At 40.7% G+C, this 24,678-nt stretch overlaps 1 protein-coding gene across 1 annotated transcript in view; it reads left to right on the forward strand.

Annotated features, from left to right (window-relative positions):
- LOC149174121 (uncharacterized) overlaps positions 1-24,678 on the forward strand; it is a 193,035-nt gene that overhangs the window by 13,834 nt on the left and 154,523 nt on the right. The window contains exons 3-8 of the mRNA XM_089419184.1: positions 5,235-5,321; positions 5,401-5,451; positions 5,590-5,707; positions 5,929-5,985; positions 6,091-6,155; positions 6,330-6,413. Of these exons, the coding sequence (XP_089275310.1) occupies positions 5,235-5,321; positions 5,401-5,451; positions 5,590-5,707; positions 5,929-5,985; positions 6,091-6,155; positions 6,330-6,413 (462 nt within the window). The remainder of the gene's footprint in view (positions 1-5,234; positions 5,322-5,400; positions 5,452-5,589; positions 5,708-5,928; positions 5,986-6,090; positions 6,156-6,329; positions 6,414-24,678) is intronic.

Consider the following 24,678-nt stretch of genomic DNA (forward strand, 5'->3'; position numbering starts at 1 on the left):
AGCCCACTTTAGATGACCATTGGAAGAAAGAATTGAGAGAAACTGCCTGTGGTTACATAGCTAGATGGTGGTATGATGTTGATATCCCCTTCAATGCTTCTTGTTCACCATATTATGAACCTATGTTTGATGCCATATTTGTTGCTGGAAAGGGCTTCAAAGGCCCTACTATGCATGAGTTAAGGGGATCTCTTTTGCAAAAAAAGGTTTTGTCCATTGATGAATATTTGAAATATTTCAAAAGCTCATGGGCAAAAATAGGATGTACCATCATGTCAGATGGATGGATTGATCAAAGGAACCGTACCATCATAAACTTTCTTATCTTTTGCCCACAGGGAACCATGTTTCTAAAATCAGTTGATGCATTTGATAGGGTGAAAGATGCACACTTGTTGTTTCAGCTTTTGGATGAGGTTGTTGAAGAGGTGGGGGTGGCTAATGTTGTTCAAATCATCACAGACAATGCCTCTAACTATGTTCTTGCTAGTAAAATGTTAGAGGAAATACACAAAACTATCTTTTGGACCCCATGTGCTGCGCATTGCATAGACCTCATGCTTGAGGATATTGGTAAAATAGATTGGATCAAGGACACTGTAGAGCATGCCAAAATCATAACAAAATATATCTACAATCATTCATGGATTTTGAACCTAATGAGGAAAAACACAGGGGCCAAGGATATTGTTAGGCTTGCCATCACTAGATTTGCAACTCATTTTTTGACATTGCAATCTATGTTTTCCCAACATAGAAACTTGCAAAGGATGTTTTCCAGTGATGAATGGAATGAATGTCAATGGGGCAAAGATGTGAGAAATAAAGTTAATGAAGAAATATTTTGGAAAAAGGCACTAGAGATTGTGAAGGTTGTTGAGCCACTGGTTAAGGTGTTGTGGTTGGTGGATGGGGAAAGATTGGCTATGGGCTTCATTTATGAGGCTATGGATCAAGTAAAAGAGCAAATAAAAGCAACATACAAGGATAGAGTGGCTAAGTATGGGCCCATTTGGGAAATCATTGATCAAAGATGGAACAATCAACTCCATCGCCCTATACATGCAGTTGGATTTTTTCTGAACCCAAGGTATCATTATAAAGCTTTGGAGGCAGAAGCTTTGACTGGGGAGGTTAGAGATGGATTGATTGAGTGCCTTGAGCGCATGGTCCCTAAGGAGAGTGACCAGCTGGAGATACATCAACAGATCACTTGTTTCAGTAGAGCCACAGGTACCTTTGGCAAGAACCTAGCAAGGATTGCAAGGGAAGCAAATGAGCCAGGTAAACAAACAATTTCAATTTTCAAATTCTTATTTTGTTAAATTGTTTATAATTTGAAAGTTGGATATAATTTGTTGAGCTAACTCATTACACAACTATGTTTTTTGCAACACAATGGTGGGAGGCATTTGGTAGCCATTGTCCTCAATTGCAAAAGTTTGCAATCTGTATTTGAGTTAAACTTGCAGTGCTTCTTGGTATGAGCGCTGTTTTTGAGAGGATTCACATGAAGAAGAGAAACCATTTGGAACAAAAACGGTTAAATGATCTAGTCTATGTCCAATACAACCTCCGACTAAGACGCAACCAATTGCTGAACAAAAGACTTGATATAGATCCCATTGTGTTGGAAGATATTGATCCAACATTAGATTGGGTAGTGGAGAGTCATCCAACAGAGTTTGATTCTGATGAGGATATTGGTCTTGATTTGGATTTAGAGATGGAGGCATTAGTTGAACATAATGTTCAGTTAAATGCAGATCCACTAGTACCAGGCCCAACCCCAAGTCCTCTAGTTGCAGGCACTTCCTCTACTCAACCACGACACAAGCACATAACTCGTCTATCTTAGCGTGCAGCTGCTGCACCTGCTAGTGCTACTACTTCTACAGTTGCAGTTGGAGATCGTGATGATGAGGAGGAGCCATGGGTTTCCCTGTCTGACTCTGATTCAGATTTTGAGCCAGATGATGTTGGCTTCTCTAGCAGTAGCCAGTAGTGATTAGTGACTAGTGATGTTTTGTTGTAGAGACCATTTAGAGCCTCCTTAGTTATGTGTTTTTGTTACGATATATATATATATATTACATGTATTGGATAATGCATTGGGTGCCATTTTGATATAATGGATATATTCATGAGCCTACTTTGATCATATGTTGTCTTCTCTCTATATTCTAATGCTTTGTGTTTGGAAACATGAATGAAAATCTTTAAAATTATGTTTTTTTGTTTTTGTAAATAAATATTTAATGTATTTTTTACAAAGACCGAGTCATTGAAATCAACTAGGCCGAGTCGATACCGAGTTGGAGTCGATCCTTGACCTGTTCAGAGTTCGAGTCAGAGTTTTAAAACTATGATCTAAATTAGCAAGTGCTATCCAAATCTTGGGTGTGCAGAGACCCCATTGTTGTTATGCTCATTTTTTTCTTGTTTATGTAAGTCCATTGTTCTGTCCCATTTGGTGTTTAGGGATATGCAACAAGGGGGTTCATGTTGAATGAAAATATGTGGAGTGGGTGAGTTGGCAAATATACTTACCCTTGGCACATGTGGGATAACCTACTTGGGTTTTTGCTTGGGGCAAGTGTCCTAGGCACAAATGGTTATGTAACAACTACTTGCTTAACACTCGGGGGTACTTTACTAGTTGGGTGCTTGAATTAGGCCTTTGTGCTTGGGTATGTCCAACATCTTGTGGAGTTAGTTGGCATATCTGTGGCATACATGGGCATCTTCTAGGCCATGGGCACACTTGTCTTTGGAGGAGTTTTAGACATATGGAAGATGGGTGCTATGCACACAGGGTAAGTAACCACCTTGACACATAGCTTGAGGAGGAGCGCTAGGCATCAAGAGGCAAGGAACTAGACCCTAGGGGCATGGTAATCACTTGGCACATAGATAGAAGAGGAATGCTTGGCACGAGGGCCATCTTGCTTGGAGGGCATACCATCTTCCTCACTTTGACAGGTTGATACCTTAGTTAGAGGAGTGCTGCGTTTGGGGTTTGTCTTGTTGACGTAGCATAGCATGCTTGTTGGCCTTCCTCTCCCTTACTCTATAAAAACGAAGGAGAGCACTTAGAATAGATATAGTTGCTGTAGTCATTGTCATTTTGATAATGAATCTTAGAATAGATTAGTTCGTGTGATGCTAGCTAGTTGTGGAGCTCTAGGTTTAGGGTTAGCTTAATCTGCATTTAATAGCAATTTATTGTCGATTTATTATTGCCCTATTAAAAGGGAATGCATTTCATAAATATAAAATGAAAACTCTAGCATTAATTGCATGTTATCACTCCAAATTTAGGGCTGATGTCTGGATTTTAATTGCTGTGATATGCAGTTTCAACTGTTTAAAACAATTTTTTACTTAACCCTTGCTTGCCCCTTCAATAACCTTTGTTCTTTTGTTGATCTTATCGCTCATAGGCTATCTCTCAAGCTGCTATTCCATTGAATGCCCTAGATCTGCATAACATAAAAACCCTAACTTATAGCAGCTTTCTTCTAAGTCATGAAGGTCTTAGGAAAGTGTACTTGAACTTTAGCGACTCTTATCTCTGCCTTTTCAGTGTTTCGCTGGTATCTTTCTCTCCAATCTTTAGACCTTGCATCACCCTTGAACCCTCATTAATTGAATATCTTATTGGCCATTTCTTCAGGGAAGCCTTTCTTCTGGGGATAATATCCACCACTAAACAGCTGGAGAGAAGCCACTGAGGGGACAGTATGGGCTGATCTCTTGTTGCCATAAGACCTAGGTTGCCTAATGAGGCTTTGCACTAGGCTTGCTAGATTTTGCAGTAACAGGAGGAACACTAAGCCAACAACTATTTGAGGTCAAAGTTTCAAACATCCACTGAGCAAGCTATCTTAACTGTGCAAATCCATCAAGGACTATCTCTCACGTGCCAATCCATCTTGGACCATCTAGGGGCTGAAGTTTGAACATACACCATGGACACTAAATCTCATGAAGCACCCCATACATGGTGTAAATACTGTCAGAGTAATCCTTAAAGTTTACGTAACACTCTCACTGTGGTTCTGATTGATTTACCTTAGGTATGACATCTATACTTCAAAACCGTAAAGGAGAGATTTGACAAGGTATCAGAGTAACCCTTAAAGTTTACATAACACTGTCAATGTGGTTCTGATTGATTTGCCTTAGATATGACATCTATACTTCAAAACCACAAAAGAAGAGATTTGAGAAGGTATGGCTAGAGCATGAAAGGCACAGCTTTTAAAATTTAACCTGAATATCCTAAAATTGAAGCTGGCAGCACTGCCTTTGTAGGCTTATTAGCATTGCATATCCTTTACTCAGCATTGATTCTACCTCTAGGAATACGCTAAAAGATTGGCCAGAGAAAACTGCTTATAGGTAAGTATATGATGTCACCATTTATACTACCTATCCTTCATAGGTGAGGATAGTGTTGGATACCTCTTTCATAGACATGTTGAAGGCCATAATTTTTGTGTTTGCAAGGCTGATGTAAAGGCTATGACTATCACAGAATTAATTCTTCAAAGTATCTAGCTGTTTTTGGATTGCCAACAAAAGTACAAAAAAATAGTATGCAAGGATCAAGTATGTACTATGTAGGGATCTGCCTTTGGAATTTAGCAAAAGCGTTTCCCTTTTGTGCTTCTATATCTTTCTTTCTTGACTGTAATATTTGTGTTGCTGGGTGTTTGTGGTACAAAGGATTTCCATATTTGGCTCTTAAGCTTACCTTCTAGACTGTATTGATTTTTATCTTGTTCTGCCTAATTTACTGATCCCTTAGATTAAATTGCCAAAACAAGGATCTACCAGGTGGGGTGTTCTTCGTTTTTGCTGTGTAGGCACATTACAGGTTTTGGTTTACTAGAGCCTTGGAAGACATGCCTTTGTGTTCTTTCGTGTTTTTCAAGGGAAATATGCATCCATGGCATAGTTTTTGAAGTAATTTCAGAGAGTATTCTATTTAAGTTCCTCCATGTCTGGTTGTCCTACTTGTTAACTTAGAGTACTTTATTTAACTCTCTCCATCTCTGTTTCTCCTACTTGTTAATCTATCAATTATATCACGTCTTGCAATACATTAATGAGATAGAGCTACCAGTTTCATTTTCTGGAAGGCATACATTAATTTTTGTTTTTGCCTCTGAGCAAATGTAAAGTAACAAATTGACCATTGATTACTAAATGTTTTTCTTTCTTGAAAGGTTGATTTGGATCTTGGTAACTATGAGCGCTTTTTAGATGTGACATTGACTCGAAATAACAATATCACCACTGGGAAGATATATCAGGTGACCTTCACATACTTAAATCTCTGAAGTTTTATTCTCTGCTTGCTTAATATTACTAACATAATTTAAATTTGTTCAGTCCGTTATCGACAATGAACGGAGGGGAAACTACCTAGGAAAGACTGTACAGGTATGAGATGTATGCCAGAATTTTTGCTTTAATGAAGAAATATATAAAATTCCTGTTTCCACTGCAACTACTATGTATTTTGTTTGTATCGGGGATTGCAACTATGCAATGATAAAAGGCTGCCATCATGGTTTATAGGTAATTCCACATATTACAGATGCCATTCGAGATTGGATTATAGCTGTAGCACAAATTCCTGTTGATGGGAAAGAAGGCCCAGCAGATGTCTGCGTCATTGAATTGGGTGGAACAGTTGGTATGGACTAACTGCTCCTGTAACTATAAGTATCATCTTATGCTCTTTTAATAGTTGTTACTGCATTTTGTTCAAAATTTTCATTTTCCCTCTAGTGGGAATATTAATATTTCATTTTCTCAGCATGCATTTTATTTACATATCAGTGGGTGAATTACAAATTTGAATTGCATATCCCCAAGTATATTACAGAAGCAAACCACTAAAACTTTTCTACTCAGGGGATATTGAATCAATGCCATTCATTGAATCTTTGCGTCAACTGTCATATTCTGTTGGTGAGTTGCCTTATATGACTTTCATTTTCAGATATGGATTCTTTTGATGTAAATTACTTTTAGCATATAACTAACTGCATTTCATATTCTGCTTCTCTATTTCAGGGCCAGAAAACTTTTGCCTGGTCCATGTAAGCCTTGTACCTGTTATAGGTGTTGTTGGAGAGCAGGTGATGAACATTGCTGTCAAGAACTTTGCCTTTCTTGATTATCAGCTTTTGAGACAGAAAAGTGTTGTTAGGTTGAAGCTACGTTGATAAGACACTGCAATAATATTTGGTATCTTTCTGATTTGTCTGTCAAACCAAACTCTTAGCTAATATATTTTGTCTCGTTAATGGCAGAAAACCAAACCAACACAGCATAGTGTTCGGGAACTAAGAGCATTGGGTTTGACACCTCATCTGCTAGTTTGTCGAAGTTCTCAGGTTCGATCTTTTTAATATGCTTTATTGTTTTATTTGTCAATTTTTTAAGATTAGTATATGAAACAATGAAAAACAATAGAAGGTGAATGAAAGAAGTGTGCCTTAGGCAAATCAATCTATTTCAACCATTCATAACATTTTATGTCAAAGAAATCATGGATTTTCATATATATTGGCCAGAGTCCTTCCAATCATGGCTGATAGAGTTATAAAGGGCACCTTAAACCTTCAGATGGAAACATAGGGGTCACCTAGCCTATCACCTACAGCCAGTGTTGCTGGGAAGCAGTCATTTCTAAAATAACCCTCACAGCAAAGCATGCTCAGGAGGGTTCCATGTGCACACAAACACATTGTATAAATACTTCCTGTTACCTAATATGATGTATGAGCATGATTCTGAGCACCTGACCATATGTGGTAGCTATTTACAATGTACATATGTTCCAGAGAGTTGATTGGTGTGATCCAGGGGCATTTTATGAAGCCAACACTTTTCTTGGCATTACTATTATAGTTCTATTGAACTGACTAAATGCTCAACGATTCAGTGTGTGATGTCTAGAGAAAAGTGGATTGTGCAAGTGATTGGTTTTTGACCATGTATATTGATGTTATGTTCAGTTGCTTTGGTTTTAGCGTTGTAATGATGATTTCATTGTGTATTGGTTATTTGGGTACATATCACATTTTCCCCTTCTCTTATCTGTTGATCATCACTATTTTCACATGGTTCTAGCCTAAGTTGCAGGGAACACGGGGAATGGCCATGAACAGTCATAGAAACCTGGAAATTGGTATGAAATGGTTAGGAAACATCTTCGGTTGTATTGTACGATGTTTTTGAATTTGGAAATGCCATATGGTATGACCGACAGTGTTTCCAAGCCATTTCAGTGAAAAAAGCCATGTTTTCATGAAATTTTTTGGTTTGTGGGGTTGTCCAAGTGCCCATGAAGGGTGTGGGATTTTCAGATAGCTTAAAATTTAAAAACATTTAATTAATAACCAATGAATACATCTATTCACTCCAAAAATAGAACTAACTGATTTTTACATTCATTTGAAAAAATCAAAATTTAAAATTCTCAAGAAACCCTAACAGCCTCTTTTTTCTATAAGAAAACATTTCATTCACTCATTCCTCACATTTTTTTAGCAATAAGACCTTCCTACAGCAGCAGCAAACATTTTACTTGTGTTTTGGAGCATTGGGAGCAAGCTTCGGTGCATTTCCAACAAGAAGACGATTGTGGGAAGCAAGAATGGTAGACTCCTAATCTGTAAGGGTTATTGTGAAGAATGTGAACCGTCACTAGGAGTCCAAGAGACCTTGCGATATGAATCCAACAGTTATAAAATGTATTTATATGTGTATCATTTTTTATGGTATTGTGAAGAATGTGAACCGTCACTAGGAGTCCAGGAGACCTTGCGATATGAATCCAACAGTTATAAAATGTATTTATATGTGTATCATTTTTTATGGTAATGCAATCGACACTTCATCTTTAATTCTAGCTTGCAGTCCAATAGTTGTATCAGAGCAGGGCATTCATTCAACTCCATAGTTCTCACTGCTAAAAAATGCCCTCTGCTATCGTTTGAAAGTTTGACCTCTACCATTTTTTGTGCTTATTCTCTATTGTAACTCTATGCTGATTTCATTTGGTATTTGCACCGGTTTCCATTGTTAGCTGTTTCCTTGTGTTAAATGTGATTAAAGGAGGAAGGGTTCTGCCATATTTAGCAGGTGCACTAAATTTGGCAGAGGGACCCACAAGTGGGGCCAAGGCACAGTTTACCTTTTTCTATTTGTTTTTGACTTAGGAAAATTTAAATTTTCCTATAGTCAAAAATTAGATCGATCTCAGCTGTCCAAGGAGATCTAATCTCAGCCATTCGTGGCAGTGGTGGGCCCAAGTCGAATTCTAAGAGGGAAAAAGGGTGCAGAACTTGGTCATTATGCACTAGACATCTTGGTGTTCAGCTCACTGAAAGAGAGAAGGGTTCAACTCAGCGCTAGAGTTTCAGATCAGCGAATTAGAGGAAGAAAGGAGGCGGGTTCAGCTCAGCGCTAGGGTATCAGATTAGCGAATTAGAGGAAGAAAGGAGGCGGGTTCAGCTCAGCGCTAGGGTTTCAGATCAGCGAATTAGAGGAAGAAAAGAGGTGGGTTCAGCTCAGATTACTTCCAGAAATTTGCAGACTTCCTTGAGGCCGAAATCAGTGCGCAGAGGAGGCCATATAGGTTGCATGAGTTCATGCAAAGGTGCAAAACTGAGGTCGAGTTTGTGAGAAGAGCACAGACAAGTGTGCAGAGAGTTTACAGAGGCAAAGGGAAGTATTTTCCCTCTTGTTTGTAATCATCTTTGAAAGACTTGCTGAGCTGAATAAAATAAAACACCAAGATTGCAGGTTTTCCCTAGATTGGGGTTTCCTGGGTAAATTATTGTGTATTGTTTTTATGGTGTGCTTGTCTTCATCTATTCCTTTTGTTTTCCACTGCATGCAAGTTAGAAAACTCAACATATTTGTGGGTTAAAAGTTAAAGTTCAGATTTTTTGTTCTTTGCTTGGTTAAAATTCACAGATTAGTTAGCTCATTCAGGTGCTAAGAATTGTTATTGTGGCCAATGATGGATTTGATTCCTCTAGGTTTCTTCTGCGGAGATTTGAGTCATGTGGGGGGAAGATTCTCAGGTAATCCTAGCCGGCTCAGAAGCACCACAATTCGCTGCGATTGCAAATCCAAATAACTTTAAATTCATTGGACCTGTTGACCCATTTCAACTTTCCAAGGTTGGATTCCTGTTAACCCCTAAAATATCCCATTGCAAATTTTGAGGGTGGTTAAAGACAAGCACATTTCATCAGGGTGGAGGCTCAGAGACAGATGCAGATACAATTTTACTCAGGTTCGGGGTGGGTTCCCAGTGAGATTAGTTGCAGGATTGATGTACTGATGATTTAGACACATTTTTACATGAATTGGAGAGAGTTGCTATTTTTAGAAGTGCTACCCTGCATGTTAGCAGGGGGGTACACATATATTTTCATGGTGTATTTAACACCATTGCAAGCCCAAGGTCACATGTCAAAAGCCTTGTAGCAACCATGCAATTCATTATATTAGGTGTCCTAGACCTTGTGATGGTTAGCCATGGATTGTATTTTTGGGCTAATTCCTTGGTCTCTTTCTCCTGTATAGGATCAGAAGATTTTGGATGGATTTTGGGGGACTCGTGGTTTTTAAAGGAGCCTGCCTATGTAGGGGTGATTATTGGTGTATGGGCCAATCCAACCCGCATCAGGGTGCACCTATGTCCTATCGTATGGTTATGAGTCGTAGAGTCTATATGTGTGGCCTTGGCCTTGGTGCAATATTCCTCAAACAGTTCTCAACATGGAAGTCTCACAAAATCAACATTTCTCATTTCCCTAGACAGTGCATGTTTCCCAATGCAAGTGGTCTCTGTTACCGCAATATCTAGTAGGTCTAGTGCAAAGCCCCACTAGGCAGATCTAGACCTTGTGGCAACAAGATATTGGCCATCACTATCACCTCAACGACCTTTCTCCAGTTGTTTAGTGGTAAATTAAAGCATAAGGGAGGCTTCCCTATATATTCAACAAGAAATTGATTATGATGATCGAAAGGTCTAATGATTGGGATAAGGTACTTGTGAAGCCAATAAGGCTAAGATACTCTTTATCAAAATTCATGTACTTTATCCTTTAGACCACCCGAATGGATTAGCAAGCTGTTATAAGTTAGATTTTGGTAGATTTTCAATAATATGGCATGCAATGTCATATAATGACTAGAGGAAATAGCCTTACATTGATTGATCAACAAAGTATCAAGGCTATCAATTAGGTATGCAAATAAGCTTTTATGACTGAAACATGCATAAAACAACAATAGAAATGATGATGTCAGCCCTAATATTAGGGTTTTATTATGCAATTGATGCTAGATTTTGCTTTTTGTGAATTATTATATGCAATCCCTATTGAGATGACAAAAACACGTTAAATTAATTTCTTTAGCACAATTTTAAGTAAATCTTAACCCTAACCCTAGATACCTAGAATTTAGAGAGAAGAGAGAGAAAGTAGTTATGGAGGAAAGATTGATCAACACCTACTAGACTAATGCCTTGATCTAAATGGGCAATGGAGTCTTTTAGGGAAAATTTAATGAAGATGACGTTGATGAAGAGGGTGAGAGGGAAATAGCCTCTTTTACAAACACTAGCGACTTCCTTAAAAGGGAGATTTAAGTTCAAGAGATGCACATATAAGAGTTATCTTGAAGGAGTCAAGGAAAACAAATTCCCATAGCATAAGGAATCAAAATTCAAGATAAATATTGCAATTTTAAACATGGCACACATAGAAACTCAACTTCGCATAGCATAAGGAATCAAAATTCAAGATAAATATTGCAATTTTAAACATGGCACACATAGAAACTCTAATTCACATAAGATAGCATGCGAAATTTAGAAGATAAACAATACGCCTACAAAATTTCCATAAGAATCTCTTCAGTTTATCCCAAAGAATCTTCCTCATGCAAAAATCCTTCTCGAAAGACAAATTCGCACCATAAATCTACATTGTGGCCAAGTAGAAGAGAAGACAAGAGCTAGTGCACACTTCTAGAGAAGAAGTGTCATGAATGATGATAATAGAATGAAAATTGAATTCCCTCTATTTATGTGAGGGTAACCAAGTCACTTTTCGTGATTTTACAATCAAAGCCCTGAAACATGTTTTCTTGAGCTTTTGATTAGGTCAAAGGTCACAAACCGACCTGAAAATAACTTTAAAACATAGCAAAATGCCAAAAATAACTCACACGTGTGGGAGAAAAATTGTTTCCACCATGACATGATCCTCCAAAATAGGCAATAATGCATCAAGTGAGGTAATGGTCCAAGATTGCTCCTCACTCTAAGAAAACCTCAAAATGCATGTGTGCATCTCCAAAAGGCACCTCCTTCACCGAGACACCACCCAAAAGGAAGGCCTATGTAACCCTTTCCATGTATGTAGGAGTGACATGGCACAACATAGTGAAAGCGTTGGCATCATAGAGGGATGTGCTAGCCCTCCCGAGTCATCTGACTAATAACCCTACTCATTTGGGCATTGGAACAAGGCATTGTCCATCAAACAGGGTCAAGCCTAGCATGAGGGCGCCCTGGGTCTAGCTGGGTACATCATCAAATAGTCCAACGCCCAAGCTTCAAGCTCAACGTTTCAACAGTTGGAGGCTCATTAAGAGGTGTAGAAGCATGTGGAAACTGCTCAAGGCCCAATGTTCATCTCTAGAGGGCAATGTTGGGACCACAAAGTCATGTTTGCTATCAAAATGGGCAAAGAACCCCTTGGAAGGTGCTGAAGAGGAATCAAGCTATCCCTCAAGGGATATTTGCAGCATGTGTCATATCACTTGAACAAAACCTCTCAAGATGAAGTGAGATCTGCTTCATTAGGGGCATAAAACCATTAAAGCTTCGTAATGGACCATATTCAATGCTAGGCGCACATTAATACTTCACACAAAACTCACCTTCAAATGTGTAACTAGATCGGGATCTATAAACAAGTTACCTCACATTAGGGATGAATAGGTAAACAATCCTATAAGGTGTTTCCAGTCCCCAAGGGGAGTGACATGTCTGAGATTGACCCATCAATCCATAAGTATCTGTGATATGGTGGTCATGAAGTGGGAGAGATTTCAAGGAATATGCCACAACCATGAGACTAGCTAATGGGTTCCAACATCCAGAGTGTAATGACATAAGTGTTAGTTTTTGGTAGCATCGGAAGTGCTCTAGCCTTGAAATTGGTGGAGAGGCTAAGGCACATGAGTTCTAAAGAACCTAGAAACCGTTTGGTGAAATTCCACCCGGATTGTATTTTATTAAAATAATTAATATTTTTAATGGAGTTCCTAAGTCTAAACTTAGGGAAATTAAAATATTAATGGGTATTAATCAAAATATGGGTGAGAATGATCTAGAAGGCGGATCAAGTCATGTTTTAATCTTAGCCGTTGATTAGAGACTTAATCTTGGTCGTTGAAGACTCAATAGGAAAAGTATAAAATGGAGGCTTGGGGTTCATTTGGAAACACACACAGAGAGATTGAGGAAATCGATTTTCTGAGGTGAGAAGTTCTCAAGAGGAAAATTGATTGAGGAGATCTTGTAGTTGAGGGGCAGAGAGAATTCAGGAGAAGGACTTTTCGGAAAATACAAAACAGAGAGGCGGAGAGAGCTTGCAGAGAGGCAACACAGTAGTTGGGAAAGTTGACGCAGAAAAGCTGTCTGTCACATAGAATCTAGAACTGCTGGAACATCCAGGAAAGCTGATGTAGAGGGCAGAAACTGGAACTGCCGGGAACAGCTGGAGCTGCCGGGAAAGCTGACGCAGAGGGCAGAAGCCAGAACAACTGGGAAAGCTGACACAGAGGGCAGAAGAGGTGATGCAAAAATAGCTAGGGTTAGCTAGTCTTGTGCCGGATCAGCGAAAATTTTGCCGGGTGAACTAAGGTAAAACTCACTTAGATTTTCCGCCAGTATTTTCTCTGTAAAGGATTGCTAGATGAGCATTCTAGATTTGTATTCAAATATTTCTCCTGCATAATAATAAACCCTCAGAACTGCTGCACCGGTTTTCCCGCATTGGGTTTTTCCAGGGACTATTGTGTCCAAAAATAAGTGTGTCCTATGTATCTTGTTCTTTTCTTTGTTTTCTGTTTCATGAGATCAAATATTTAATTAGTGTAGGCTGCAAAAGTAATTTGCTTCAGTATTCAGAAGAATAACTCGATGAATGTAATTTAAAAATCAAGTAGGTGAAGTAGATTCAAATTTGCTGCAGTAGGGGTTCCTAGAGTCTAGGAATTTTCACATGGTATCAGAGCACTGATTTTGAAACTGGAAGAGCAGATTGAGTGCTGAGAAGTGAGGCCGAAAGCTGCACTTGGCAGCAATTTGAATCCCCTTGAAGGGATTGTGTAGCCCTTTCCGGGAAGTAGATCAGAGGAAATCTCTCTTTGAGTGAGACGAAAAAGAGGTATGATTTCTAGTTCATGAGTTTGCAAATGCAGAGGGAGTGATGCAGAGCCTCAACGTAGTGCTTGAAGGGCGCAGTTTCTGCCGGGGCAAAAATCCGTTGGAAAGAACAAAGACACGTAGGAGGGGAATTTTATCCTTACAGAACTTTCCGCCAAGAAGTTTGAATTTCTCACTTGCTAAGCAGCTGAGTAGTGCTAAGCAGTGACTAGAGGAGTCAGTTCGACAGTTGGGTGAGATGGCATTGCATGGGCTCAGAGATTAGGACAGGTTGGAAGGAGCTTCCAACTATGTCATATGGAAGACCAGAATCTTAGCTGTTCTGGAGGAATATGATCTCGAGGCCTACGTCAAAAGTGTTGTAGCTATTCTTGTTGACAATGATCAAAAGAAGAAATACAAGGCCGAGTAGGGGAAGGCAAAGAGGCTCATTCTCGATGGAGTTCGAGATCATGTGGTCTCACACTTGTAGGGCAAGGATACAACCCGAGAGATGTGGGAAGCCTTGTCTTCTCTGTATGAAGGCTCTTCCGAACAACGGAAGATGTATTTAGAGCAGAAGTTGCAGCGGACCTTGATGCAGAAAGGAGAAGGGGTGAACCTCTATCTTTAACGTCTTTAGGACACTAGAGACCAGCTTGTTGTAGTGGGGTCCACTCCTCAGCCAATCGCGATGGTGAGGATAGCCCTGAATGGAGTCTCGGATGAATGGCAAGTTTTTGTCCAAAGCATATTGGGCAGGGAAAAACTACCTTCATGGGAGGAGATGTGGGCGACTCTTCAAGAAGAGGAGTTAAGGAGGGACCTAGTGAAGGTCAACCTCAGTGGTAACAGTGGGAGTGGCACAAAGACAAAAGAGGAGGAGGAGACTGTAGCTCTAGCATCGAAGGGACAACAAAAGTCGAAGCGAAAGGACATTTCGAAGGTGAAATGTTTTAGTTGTGGTGAGATGGGCCACTATGCATCCCAATGTCCTTTGAAGAAAAATGACAAGGATGAGAAACATGATCCTGAGGCTGCTTCAACAAAGATTGACGAGGATGAGTTTGCCATGAGTACCCACGCATCTCTAGGTGGGAGGTGGGGCGATATTGAGTTGTAGTTGGGAGGACTACATGTGGGCAGGATCCTTGAGGAGTCCACCTCTTGGATCAATCTCCTTGCTACGGGAGCCCAAGGTTCAGAAATAGCAAGGTGGACTTAGTGTCAGATGATGCAGTGGATTGTTTGGAGGACAGATGCAGTAGTTTGGGACCAGAGACTGATCAACGCAGAGAAAGGTTGGCAGCAGTACAGTTGGCACAATGCAGAAGTCAGTAGCAGTGCAGAAGATTCAGAGGGTCAGAGCCTAGTAGCAGTCAAATTCCAACATTCATTGTATTATGTTGAACACAGTTGAGTTCAACTAATTTTGGATGTTTTTTCAGTTGCTTCTCTCAGCAATTGAGTTGCAGTACAGATGCAGTGTTAGCAGTGGTAGTGCTAACATCATAGCAAATGCAACGTTTGAGAGGGAGCTATAGTATAGATGCAGTAGTGGCAGTGGCAGTGTCATGGAAAACATTACAGTACAGTACAGTAGCAGCAGCAGCAGCAACAACAACACAATGTTGGTGGCAGCAACAATGGACAAAGGAGGTGCTTTAGAAACAAAGCAACATGTAGGTGGACATTGTTGCTAGAGCACTTTCCTCGCTAAGAGGGAGTGTTAGTTTTTGGTAGCATCGGAAGTGCTCTAGCCTTGAAAATTGGTGGAGAGGCTAAGGCACATGAGTTCTAAAGAACCCATAAACCGTTTGGTGAAATTCCATTCGGATTGTATTTTACTAAAATAATTAATATTTTTCATGGAGTTCCTAAGTCTAAACTTAGGGAAATTAAAATATTAATGGGTATTAATCAAAATATGGGTGAGAATGATCTAGAAGGCGGATCAAGTCATGTTTTACTCTTAGCCGTTGATTAGAGACTTAATCTCGGCTGTTGAAGACTCAACTGGAAAAGCATAAAATGGAGGTTTGGGGTTCATTTGGAAACACACAAAGAGAGATCGAGGAAATTGATTTTTCTAAGGTGAGAAGTTCTCAGGAGGAAAATCGATTGGGGTGATCTTGCAGTTGAGGGGCAGAGAGAATCTAAGAGGACTTTCTGAAAAATACAGAACAAAGAGGTGGAGAGAGCTTGTAGAGAGGTAGCGTAGTAGTCGGGAGAGCTGACGTGGAAAAGTTGCCTGTCATGTAGAATCCAAAAATGTCGGAACATCCGGGAAAGCTGACGCAGAGGGCATAAGTCGGAATTGCCGGGATAGCCGGGAAAGCTGACGCAGAGAGCAAAAGCTGGAACTGCCGGGAACAACCTGAACAACCGGGAAAGCTGACGCAGAGGCCAAAAGCTGGAACTGTCGGGAACAGCCGGAACTGCCTGAATAGCCGGGAAAGCTGACGTAGAGGGCAGAAGAGGTGACACAGAAATAGCCGCGGTTAGCCAGTCTAGTGCCGGATCAGCCGGAATTCTATCAGGTGAAGTGAGGTAAAACTCACTCAGATTTTCCACCAGTATTTATCCTGGGAGCCCAAGCTTGCTTTATGCTTTTCCAATACCCCTTCAAGATGTAGTGGTTTCTGGCTCATTAAGGTTGGGACATGTTACCCACCATTTTGTGGGTGATATCCCTAGGAGAAAATTTTCTCCAAGATGGTCCTCAGCTGACAGCCAACAGCCCCTTACAGCCGCCAACTAGCTCGTTGCGCCATTTCTTCGCCACCTGAGCCAGCAATGTTTTCCCTCACCCATCTGTCATGATCGTATGTTTGAAGGTGGGCCTCCCAAACCTAAAGGTATGTCTTGTCATTTGGTAATTGAGTATTGTAGTTTACTTATCATGGAAAATTTTGGGCATGAATTGATGGGGGGATTCAGCTGAAAGAGTGGGCTAGGTCTGTGCTCTTGTCCCGTAGACCTCTTTTGGATGTTACCCTTGGACCTTAGTCCCGTCGGATCTCTTTTACTAACCTTTAAGTTCTAGGGATGGTACTTCATGGGAAAACCTGATTTTGGTTGCGTGGTCTCGTTCCCTCATCCACATATATCACTCCCCCTCCATTCATTATAACCCCATTTCATCATTCTTCCCACCTACGTCCACATAGGTTAGCCTCCCCTTCCCTTTACCCACACTTTGGGTCGGGCCTGGAACGATGCCTGAAGGTTGATGCAAAAGAAAAGAAAAGAAAAAGTATAATTGGCCACATTCAATAAGAAATTGTGCCACAAAATGCAAAAGATGGCGGGGACAACCACATTTAGCACGTGGGCAAAAGCTAATACATGAGCTCTACCCCCTTCTATGGCCATCACCCTGATTCCTATATGCCCTAGATGAGACTCCTTTATCATTCAAGAACCCATGATTGTCCCAACCCTTGGTGGGCGATGAAATGCCCCACCTTAAAGGGGTTATCCACTGCTATACTTTACACATCATGCTCTCATTTCTTTAAGCCTTGAGTAGTTAACCAAAGAAAAATCATAAAAGACAAAAGGCATACAAAGAAGGGTGGAAAAATCAAGGCCGGGGTATCTCATGCACCATGATTGCTCCATCCTATACATTATATACCTTAGTCCTGTTGGATCTCTTTTAACTACCTTTAAGTTCTAGGGATGGTACTTCACGGGAAAACCTGATTTTGGTTGCGTGGTCCTGCTCCTTCATCCACATATATCACTCCCCTTCCATTCATTATAACCCCATTTCATAATTCTTCCCACCTGGGTCCACATAGGGTTAGCCTCCCCTTCCCCTTACCCACACCTTGGGTCGGGCCTGGAACGATGCCTGGAGGTTGATGCAAAAGAAAAGAAAAGAAAAAGCATAATTGGCCACATTCAACAGAAAATTGTACCACAAAATGCAAAAGATGGCGGAAACAAACACATTTAGCACGTGGGCAAAAGCCAATACATGAGCTCTACTCCCTTCCATGGCCATCACCCTGATTCCTATAGGCCCTAGATGAACCTCCTTTATCATTCAAGAACCCATGATTGTCCCAACCCTTGGTGGGTGATGAAATGCCCCACTTTAAAGGGGTTATCCATTGCTATACTTTACACATCATGCTCTCATTTCTTTGATCCCCGAGCAGTTAACCAAAGAAAAATCATAAAAGGCAAAAGGCATACAAAGAAGGGTGGAAAAATCAAGGCCAGGGTATCTCATGCACCACGATTGCTCCCTCCTATACATTATATACCCAAGTGCGGGCTTCCTTTTATTAGCTACCCTTGTACCCTGACATGTGGCCTAGGATTGCCCCGTTCATTCCCTAGTCCATTCATCTCTTTATCACATGTCACCACCATTTGAAGGATGTACCTTGGACATACTATCCCCTCTAAGGGTAGAAACCACCTAATAGGGTACTTGGTTAACCCCTTTGGAGCTTGGAGACATTAGCACATACCAAAGCCCACTATGGAAGGGCGTGCAATTATGAAGTGCCCACTTGTTATCCACAATTTGTAAGCTCTTTAACTTGATTTCTTTAAATGACTTGTTGTACAAGAAGGCAAGGGGACGCATTGGATCTTATGTAGGATTGTAGATGGTCTCCATTTTGGGTTTGGTCTCCGTATATGTGGTCTTAACTCTCCAGAGGGCTACATTGGCACATGTAGGGTGTGTGTAGAGAGCCATGGGCCTCCAAAATAGTAGAAAACATTCCATGAATCCTCAAAGATGTTTAGAGATTGCTTGAGTTTCATCTATTGGACGAAGAAGATGCACGTGGGTCACCATGCCCAACCGGCCCCATAGTTGTATCATGCACTTGGCAGATGACCCAGGACCTGTATGATGGTGTGGCATCACTTATACCATCATCCGAGCCCTTGCAGATGGTTTGCAGGCATCTTCGATCTATTTGGAGGCCCATGAGGACACTTGTGTGCCCCCACACCATCGGGAGCACCACAGGTTTATTATTTGGAGAATAAGGGGCCAACCCCTTTTCTACTAATTTTGGGAATCCTATTTCTCATTATGGCACTTATGGACTTCATCAAGCCTCTTAGAAGGCCCAACGACATGTGTTATTGGTCATTCGACCTCTTGAGAGGCTTATTCTTTTGTTTATGAGCTTGTTTGGTGGGCTTGTCACCAAAAGTTAGTTATTTTGTACATTATTTTATTTTAGGGGCTAATTAGGCCTAATTAGGTAAATCAAACTCATTAGGAATGTATAAATGCAAGTGATGCGAATTCATTTTAGCATCATCGCTTGGATTGGACTTGTATCTCTGTAGAGAACTTTGCTATCCTTCTTGGAAGACGAATTTTAGAGCATGGAATAAATTTTGATGTTTGGATTATTTTCTCATCTTGGAGCTTCTTGATTGGCAAATTCTTGATGGTTGGATATACTCTTAATACATGTAAGTGCAATTTAATGCTATTTTCTCTTTCTATTTTTGTCACATACATTGTTGCTGGGATTTCGCTATACTAGGGCTAATTTACTGCATCCATTTATGTGAAGTTATGGAAATTCGGTTTCTAGATAGTGATGCTTCATGTATGGGCCATGTATTATGAATGAATGTTCCTAAAGATGCTTCTTCATTGAAATTCATCTTAATAAGCCATCAATTCTGCAAAACAAAGTATAAAGCTCTTGAAGTTGCTTTTGCTGCTGCCATAATGCTATGCGAAGTTGTCTTTGAGGCCTCCTTGACATAGAAAATTCAATATCCATAGTCACAATTACTCTTGACTCCAAATCTCCCCAAAGGATTAGGCACTAGTCCACCATAAAGGTGATCACCTTAAACTTATTTTCCTTCTCTCACCTTTTCTTTTCTAGGTCTAACCCTCTAGGTATCCTAGGGCATCATTTATCTTGCAAACCACCCACTGAAAAAATTCGATCTCTTGGCATCCTCTACGCTGGGGTTTCTCCTAGGGGCCGTCCAATTTTGAAGCAATTCCGACGGTGGGATTGTGAGATACCTCAAGCCCTAGCCTCAAGATCAATCTTGCCCTTGGTTTTCTTAGGCTAAAGACCTCAGTGGGATCCTCACATTGTGTTGCTCTAAAAATTCTTCCTTTGGTCCCTTTCTCCCTCGTGAATAGGTCAAGCATATCCTTGGTTGCTAAATCCTTCCCCCTTGACCTAACGCTGGGTCCACTTGGTCCCGTGTGGTCCCACACACTATTAAGGATAATCCTTCAAGGATCACTTGGAATTCAAGCTTTCACAAGAATTCTAAGGCCTAGGGACCTCCATTATAAGATACATACCCTAAACCTAAACCTTGAAATCCACTTTAATCCCTTCCTTGAGAGCTTACAACCTTGTCTTCCAAAGCAAGCAAGCCACACGTTTGAGCCTCTCTTGTGAATAGGCTACTAAGATGACCCCTCACCCTATCATTAGTCCATCCATTTTGTGATCCTTATCATAATGGGTGTCCTCCCATTGGTGAAAGTCCATAAAGAGCAGGGAGCCTTAGTCGAGGTGATAGTGGGCTATTGCTCCATTGTTGCCCTTAGCCTAGTAGTAGTCCTTCAAGGATCCCCTTTAGGACCCCTACTAGTTTTAGCGGTAACATTTTTGGCATTGTTGCTGGGGACACGAGAAGTGTGTTTTGTTCCCCATATGACATATTGACATATCATTATTGGCGACTCCATTGGAAGAACGAAGCCCTAGTTCTTCATTGCACTCCAAAGTTAATGCTTGTAGGGTGAAACAAGCATCTATCAAGGCACTTCATTTCACCCTGGCGACTCCATTTTAATCCTAATATGCAAAATCATAAAAAATGGACTATCGGAAAAGAGAGATTTATCTTGGTCCTACATTTGCAAAACTCAATGACCAAGACATTCAAGAACTGCAAAAGAATGTGGATAAATATGCAGAGTCTTATCAAAATATATTGGAAGGTATGGATATGGAATTCATGCTCAGGTTTTATAGGTCGCAACAAGCACAACTCGACACAGTGAGGTGTTCCTATGAGGAGGATCCTAGTCGTCTCCTTGACTTTGCTTGCCTAACCTGTGCTTTGAATATTTTGGATAACTTGATCAAAGACAAATATTATAACCAGGTACAAAGTCCCACAAAGGGTAATCAATTGGATGGTCAAGGTGACATTGAAGAAAGCTCAAGTGTAAGCGAGGATGATGAGCAAATAGAATTGGAAGACAATGGTAATGGGAAAGAGGAACATCTCCTCCTCTGATGATAAGGAGTTGGATCTTGTAAGCCTCCAAATCACGCAAGAAAGAATGGATGAATATAGTAGGTCATGCAGAGGGTTAATAAGGGAATGTAATTCTAATGAAGTATTCTTTCATTTGCACGAAGAAGAGGTGAAGCTTCATAAGATGAAATGTGAATATAAAGAGCACCCCACTAATGCTCTTCTCCTAGAAGCATATTACCAAAATCATGTAACAAATACCTTAACTATTGTTCTTCAAGACAAAAAGGAAGAAGAGTTGTCCCGCTTGTCAACTAACCAAGACGAAGATGCCCTTGAGGATCTAGCTGATGAGCAAGAAGATGAGTCCTTGTTGGGTCCACATGATCAATGGTATGATTTTGAGAACATGTGTATTGAGGATGATGAGGCTATGGAAAGTAAAGTTGAGGCTGAGTTTACCTTTCTCGAGTGTATAACTCTTGATAGCTCTCCTTTTGAGAACCTTGAGGAAGGTAATCCCATGAGCTCTTGTTGGGCCTCAATTTGATGGTGCTCCCATTTATGATACCGACAAAGAGGATGAGGCTGGATTGGTTTTCCCTTTCTCTCGGGCATTGCTTATGATGACATATCCATTGATACCCTTGGGAAGGAGAATTATTATTTTCCTTGTCATGATAAGGGGCAGTTGGAAGTAATTGATTCTCCTTTTAGGGAAAACCAAACATTTTGATGCCAATAATAAGGAAATTGATAAGGCTCCTACCTATCCTCCATGATTCTATATTCAAATCACATGAGCCTTTAGATTATGATTTTGGGGAAGAGAAACCTATTGGATATAACACTCCACCCTCCCCTTTGCCTTCTTCTCTTGTTCATCATTTTGAGATTGATTCTCGCACCTGTTCTCATATGATCTCAAGTGACCTTGAACCTTTTCCCCTTTCTGAGTATAGTGTTGAGGAAGAACTCCTCATTGAATATTCTTTATCTCCTTGGGCACTCCCTCAGGATCATGATCTACCTATAATCTCCCCTTTCCTGTGTGATCATCATAGGCAACCTACTTGTGTTTCTCCATATCATCAGTCTCCCTTTCCTACTAATCATAACCCTGTAGAGGCCATAAAACATGACATAAATGATAGAGACCATAATGGAAATAATATGCCCGAAGTTGCCATCCATCAAAAGTGTATGAGCCTAATGATTGACATCTCTATATTTTGGTTATAAGAGAGGATTTTATGGACTAGATTACATCCTTTTCTTACCTCTTCTCACGTTATCATCCATGTGTGGGCATTCTATTTTCCTACCTCCCACCGACCTTATCATCCACGTGTTTATGTCCACATTTGCTTTGGCATTTGTTGCAGCGGTAATCAGATAGGCCGACATATTTATATTGATTTGATGATATGTTGGTTGCACTGGTTTTGTGATTACACTTAGTATTAGTTTTGTACCATATGCATGTTAGGGTAGGATGCATTGCACGCTAATTTTAATTAACATTAACATCATATGATATTCTCATGCTAGAATAATTGCATTTAGATTTAAAATTGCATTTGAAAATTTATTCTTTATGAATCTATTTTATGGGTCTAATCCAAGCATGTGCGATCATGAGGCGTCGTGAAAGCATGCTGCCCCGTGTTTTTCATTTATGATATGTGCAGGTAACAGGTCTACGGTGTCCCAAGAAATTGCTGGTGTTCTCGTGACCTCCCGTTCGAGTAGCTTCGCCCACTCTTCGAAAGATCACGAGCTAGTTGGAGCCAGATGTTACCCACCATTTTGTGGGTAATATCCCTAGGAGAACATTTTCTCCAAGATGGTCCTCAGCTGGCAGCCAACAACCCTTTGCAACCACCACCTAGCTCCTTGTGGCATTTCTCCACCACCTTAGCCAGCCATGTGGTCCCTCACCTATCTGTCATGATCGTATGTTTGAAGGTGGGCCTCCCAAACCGAAAAGTATGCCTTGTCATTTGGTAATTGAGTATTGTGGTTTACTTATCATGGAAACTTTTGGGCATGAATTAATGGGGGGATTCAACAGAAAGAGTGGGCTAGGTTTGTGCTAATGTCCCTAGACTTCTTTTGGATGTTACCCTTGGACCTTAGTCCAGTGGGATCTCTTTCACTGACCTTTGGGTTCTAGGGATGGTACTTCATGGGAAAACCTGATTTTGGTTGCGTGGCCCCGCTCCCTCATCCACATATATCACTCCCCCTCCATTCATTATAACCCCATTTTATCATTCTTCCCACTTGGGTCCACATTCCTTCACTGGGTCCACATAGGGTTAGCCTCCCCTTCCCCTTGCCCACACCTTGGGTCGAGCCTGGAACGATGCCTGGAGGTTGATGCAAAAGAAAAGAAAAGAAAAAGCATAATTGGCCACATTCAACAGGAAATTGTACTACAAAATGCAAAAGATGGCGGGAACAAACATATTTAGCACATAGGCAAAAGCTAATACATGAGCTGTACCCCCTTCCATGGCCATCACCCTGATTCCTATAGGCCCTAGATGAGCCTCCTTTATCATTCAAGAACCCATGATTGTCCCAACTCTTGGTGGGCGATGAAATTCCCCACCTTAAAGGGGTTATCCACTGCTATAATTTACACATCATGCTCATTTCTTTGAGCCCTGAGCAGTTAACCAAAGAAAAATCATAAAAGGCAAAAGGCATACAAAGAAGGGTGGAAAAATCAAGGCCGGGGTATCTCATGCACCATGATTGCTCCCTTCTATACATTATATACCCAAGTGTGGGCTTCCCTTTATTAGCTACTCTTGTACCCTGACATGTGACCCAAGATTGCCCCTTTCATTCCCTAGTCCATTCATCTCTTTATCACATGTCACCACCATTTGAAGGATGTACCTGGGACATACTATCCCCTCTAAAGGTAGAAACCACCTAATATGGTACTTGGTTAACCCCTTTGGAGCTTGGAGACATTAGCACATGCTAAAGATCACCATGGAAGGGCATGCCATTATGAAGTGCCCACCAGTTATCCACAGTTTGTAAGCTCTTTAACTTGATTTCTTTAAATGACTTGTTGTACTGGAAGGCAAGGGGACGCATTGGATCTTATGCAGGATTGTAGATGGTCTCCATTTTGGGTTTGGTCTCCCTATACGGGGTTCTAACTCTCCAGAGGGCTACATTGGCACATGTAGGGTGTGTGTAGAGATCTATGGGTCCTGCAACAATAGACGGCATTCCATGAATCCCCAGAGATGTTCAGAGATTGCTCTAGTTTCATCTATTGGACAAGGAAGATGCACTTGGTTCACCATGCCCAATCAACCCCACAGTTGTATCATGCACTTGATAGATGACGCAGGACCTGTATGATGATGTGTCATCACTTATACCATCATTTGAGCCCTTGCAGATGGTTTAAATGCATCTTCGATCAATGTGGAGACCCATGATGACACTTGTGTGCCCCCACACCATCGAGAGCACCACAGGTTTATTATTTGGAGAACAAGGGGCCAACCCCTTGTCCACTACTTTTGGGAGTACTATTTCTCATTATGGCACCTATGGACTTCATCAAGCCTCTTAGAAGGCCCAACGACATGTACTATTGGTCATTCGACCCCTTGAGAGGCTTATTCTTTTGTTTATGAGTTAGTTTGGTGGGCTTGTCACTAAAAGTTAGTTATTTTGTACATTATTTTATTTTAGGGGCTAATTAGGCCTAATTAGCTAAATCAAACTCATTAGGAGTGTATAAATACAAGTGATGTGAATTCATTTTAGCATCATCACTTGGATTGGACTTGTATCTCTATAGAGAACTTCTCTATCCTTCTTGGAGGACGAATTTTGGAGCATGGAATGAATTTTGATGGTTGGATTATTCTTGATTGTTGGATATACTCTTAATACATGTAAGTGCAATTTAATGCTATTTT

Source organism: Pinus tabuliformis, chromosome 4_1, assembly GCF_031772625.1.
Source record: "Pinus tabuliformis cultivar Carrire ecotype Pingquan chromosome 4_1, CPIR1, whole genome shotgun sequence".
Classification (NCBI taxonomy): Eukaryota; Viridiplantae; Streptophyta; class Pinopsida; order Pinales; family Pinaceae; genus Pinus; species Pinus tabuliformis.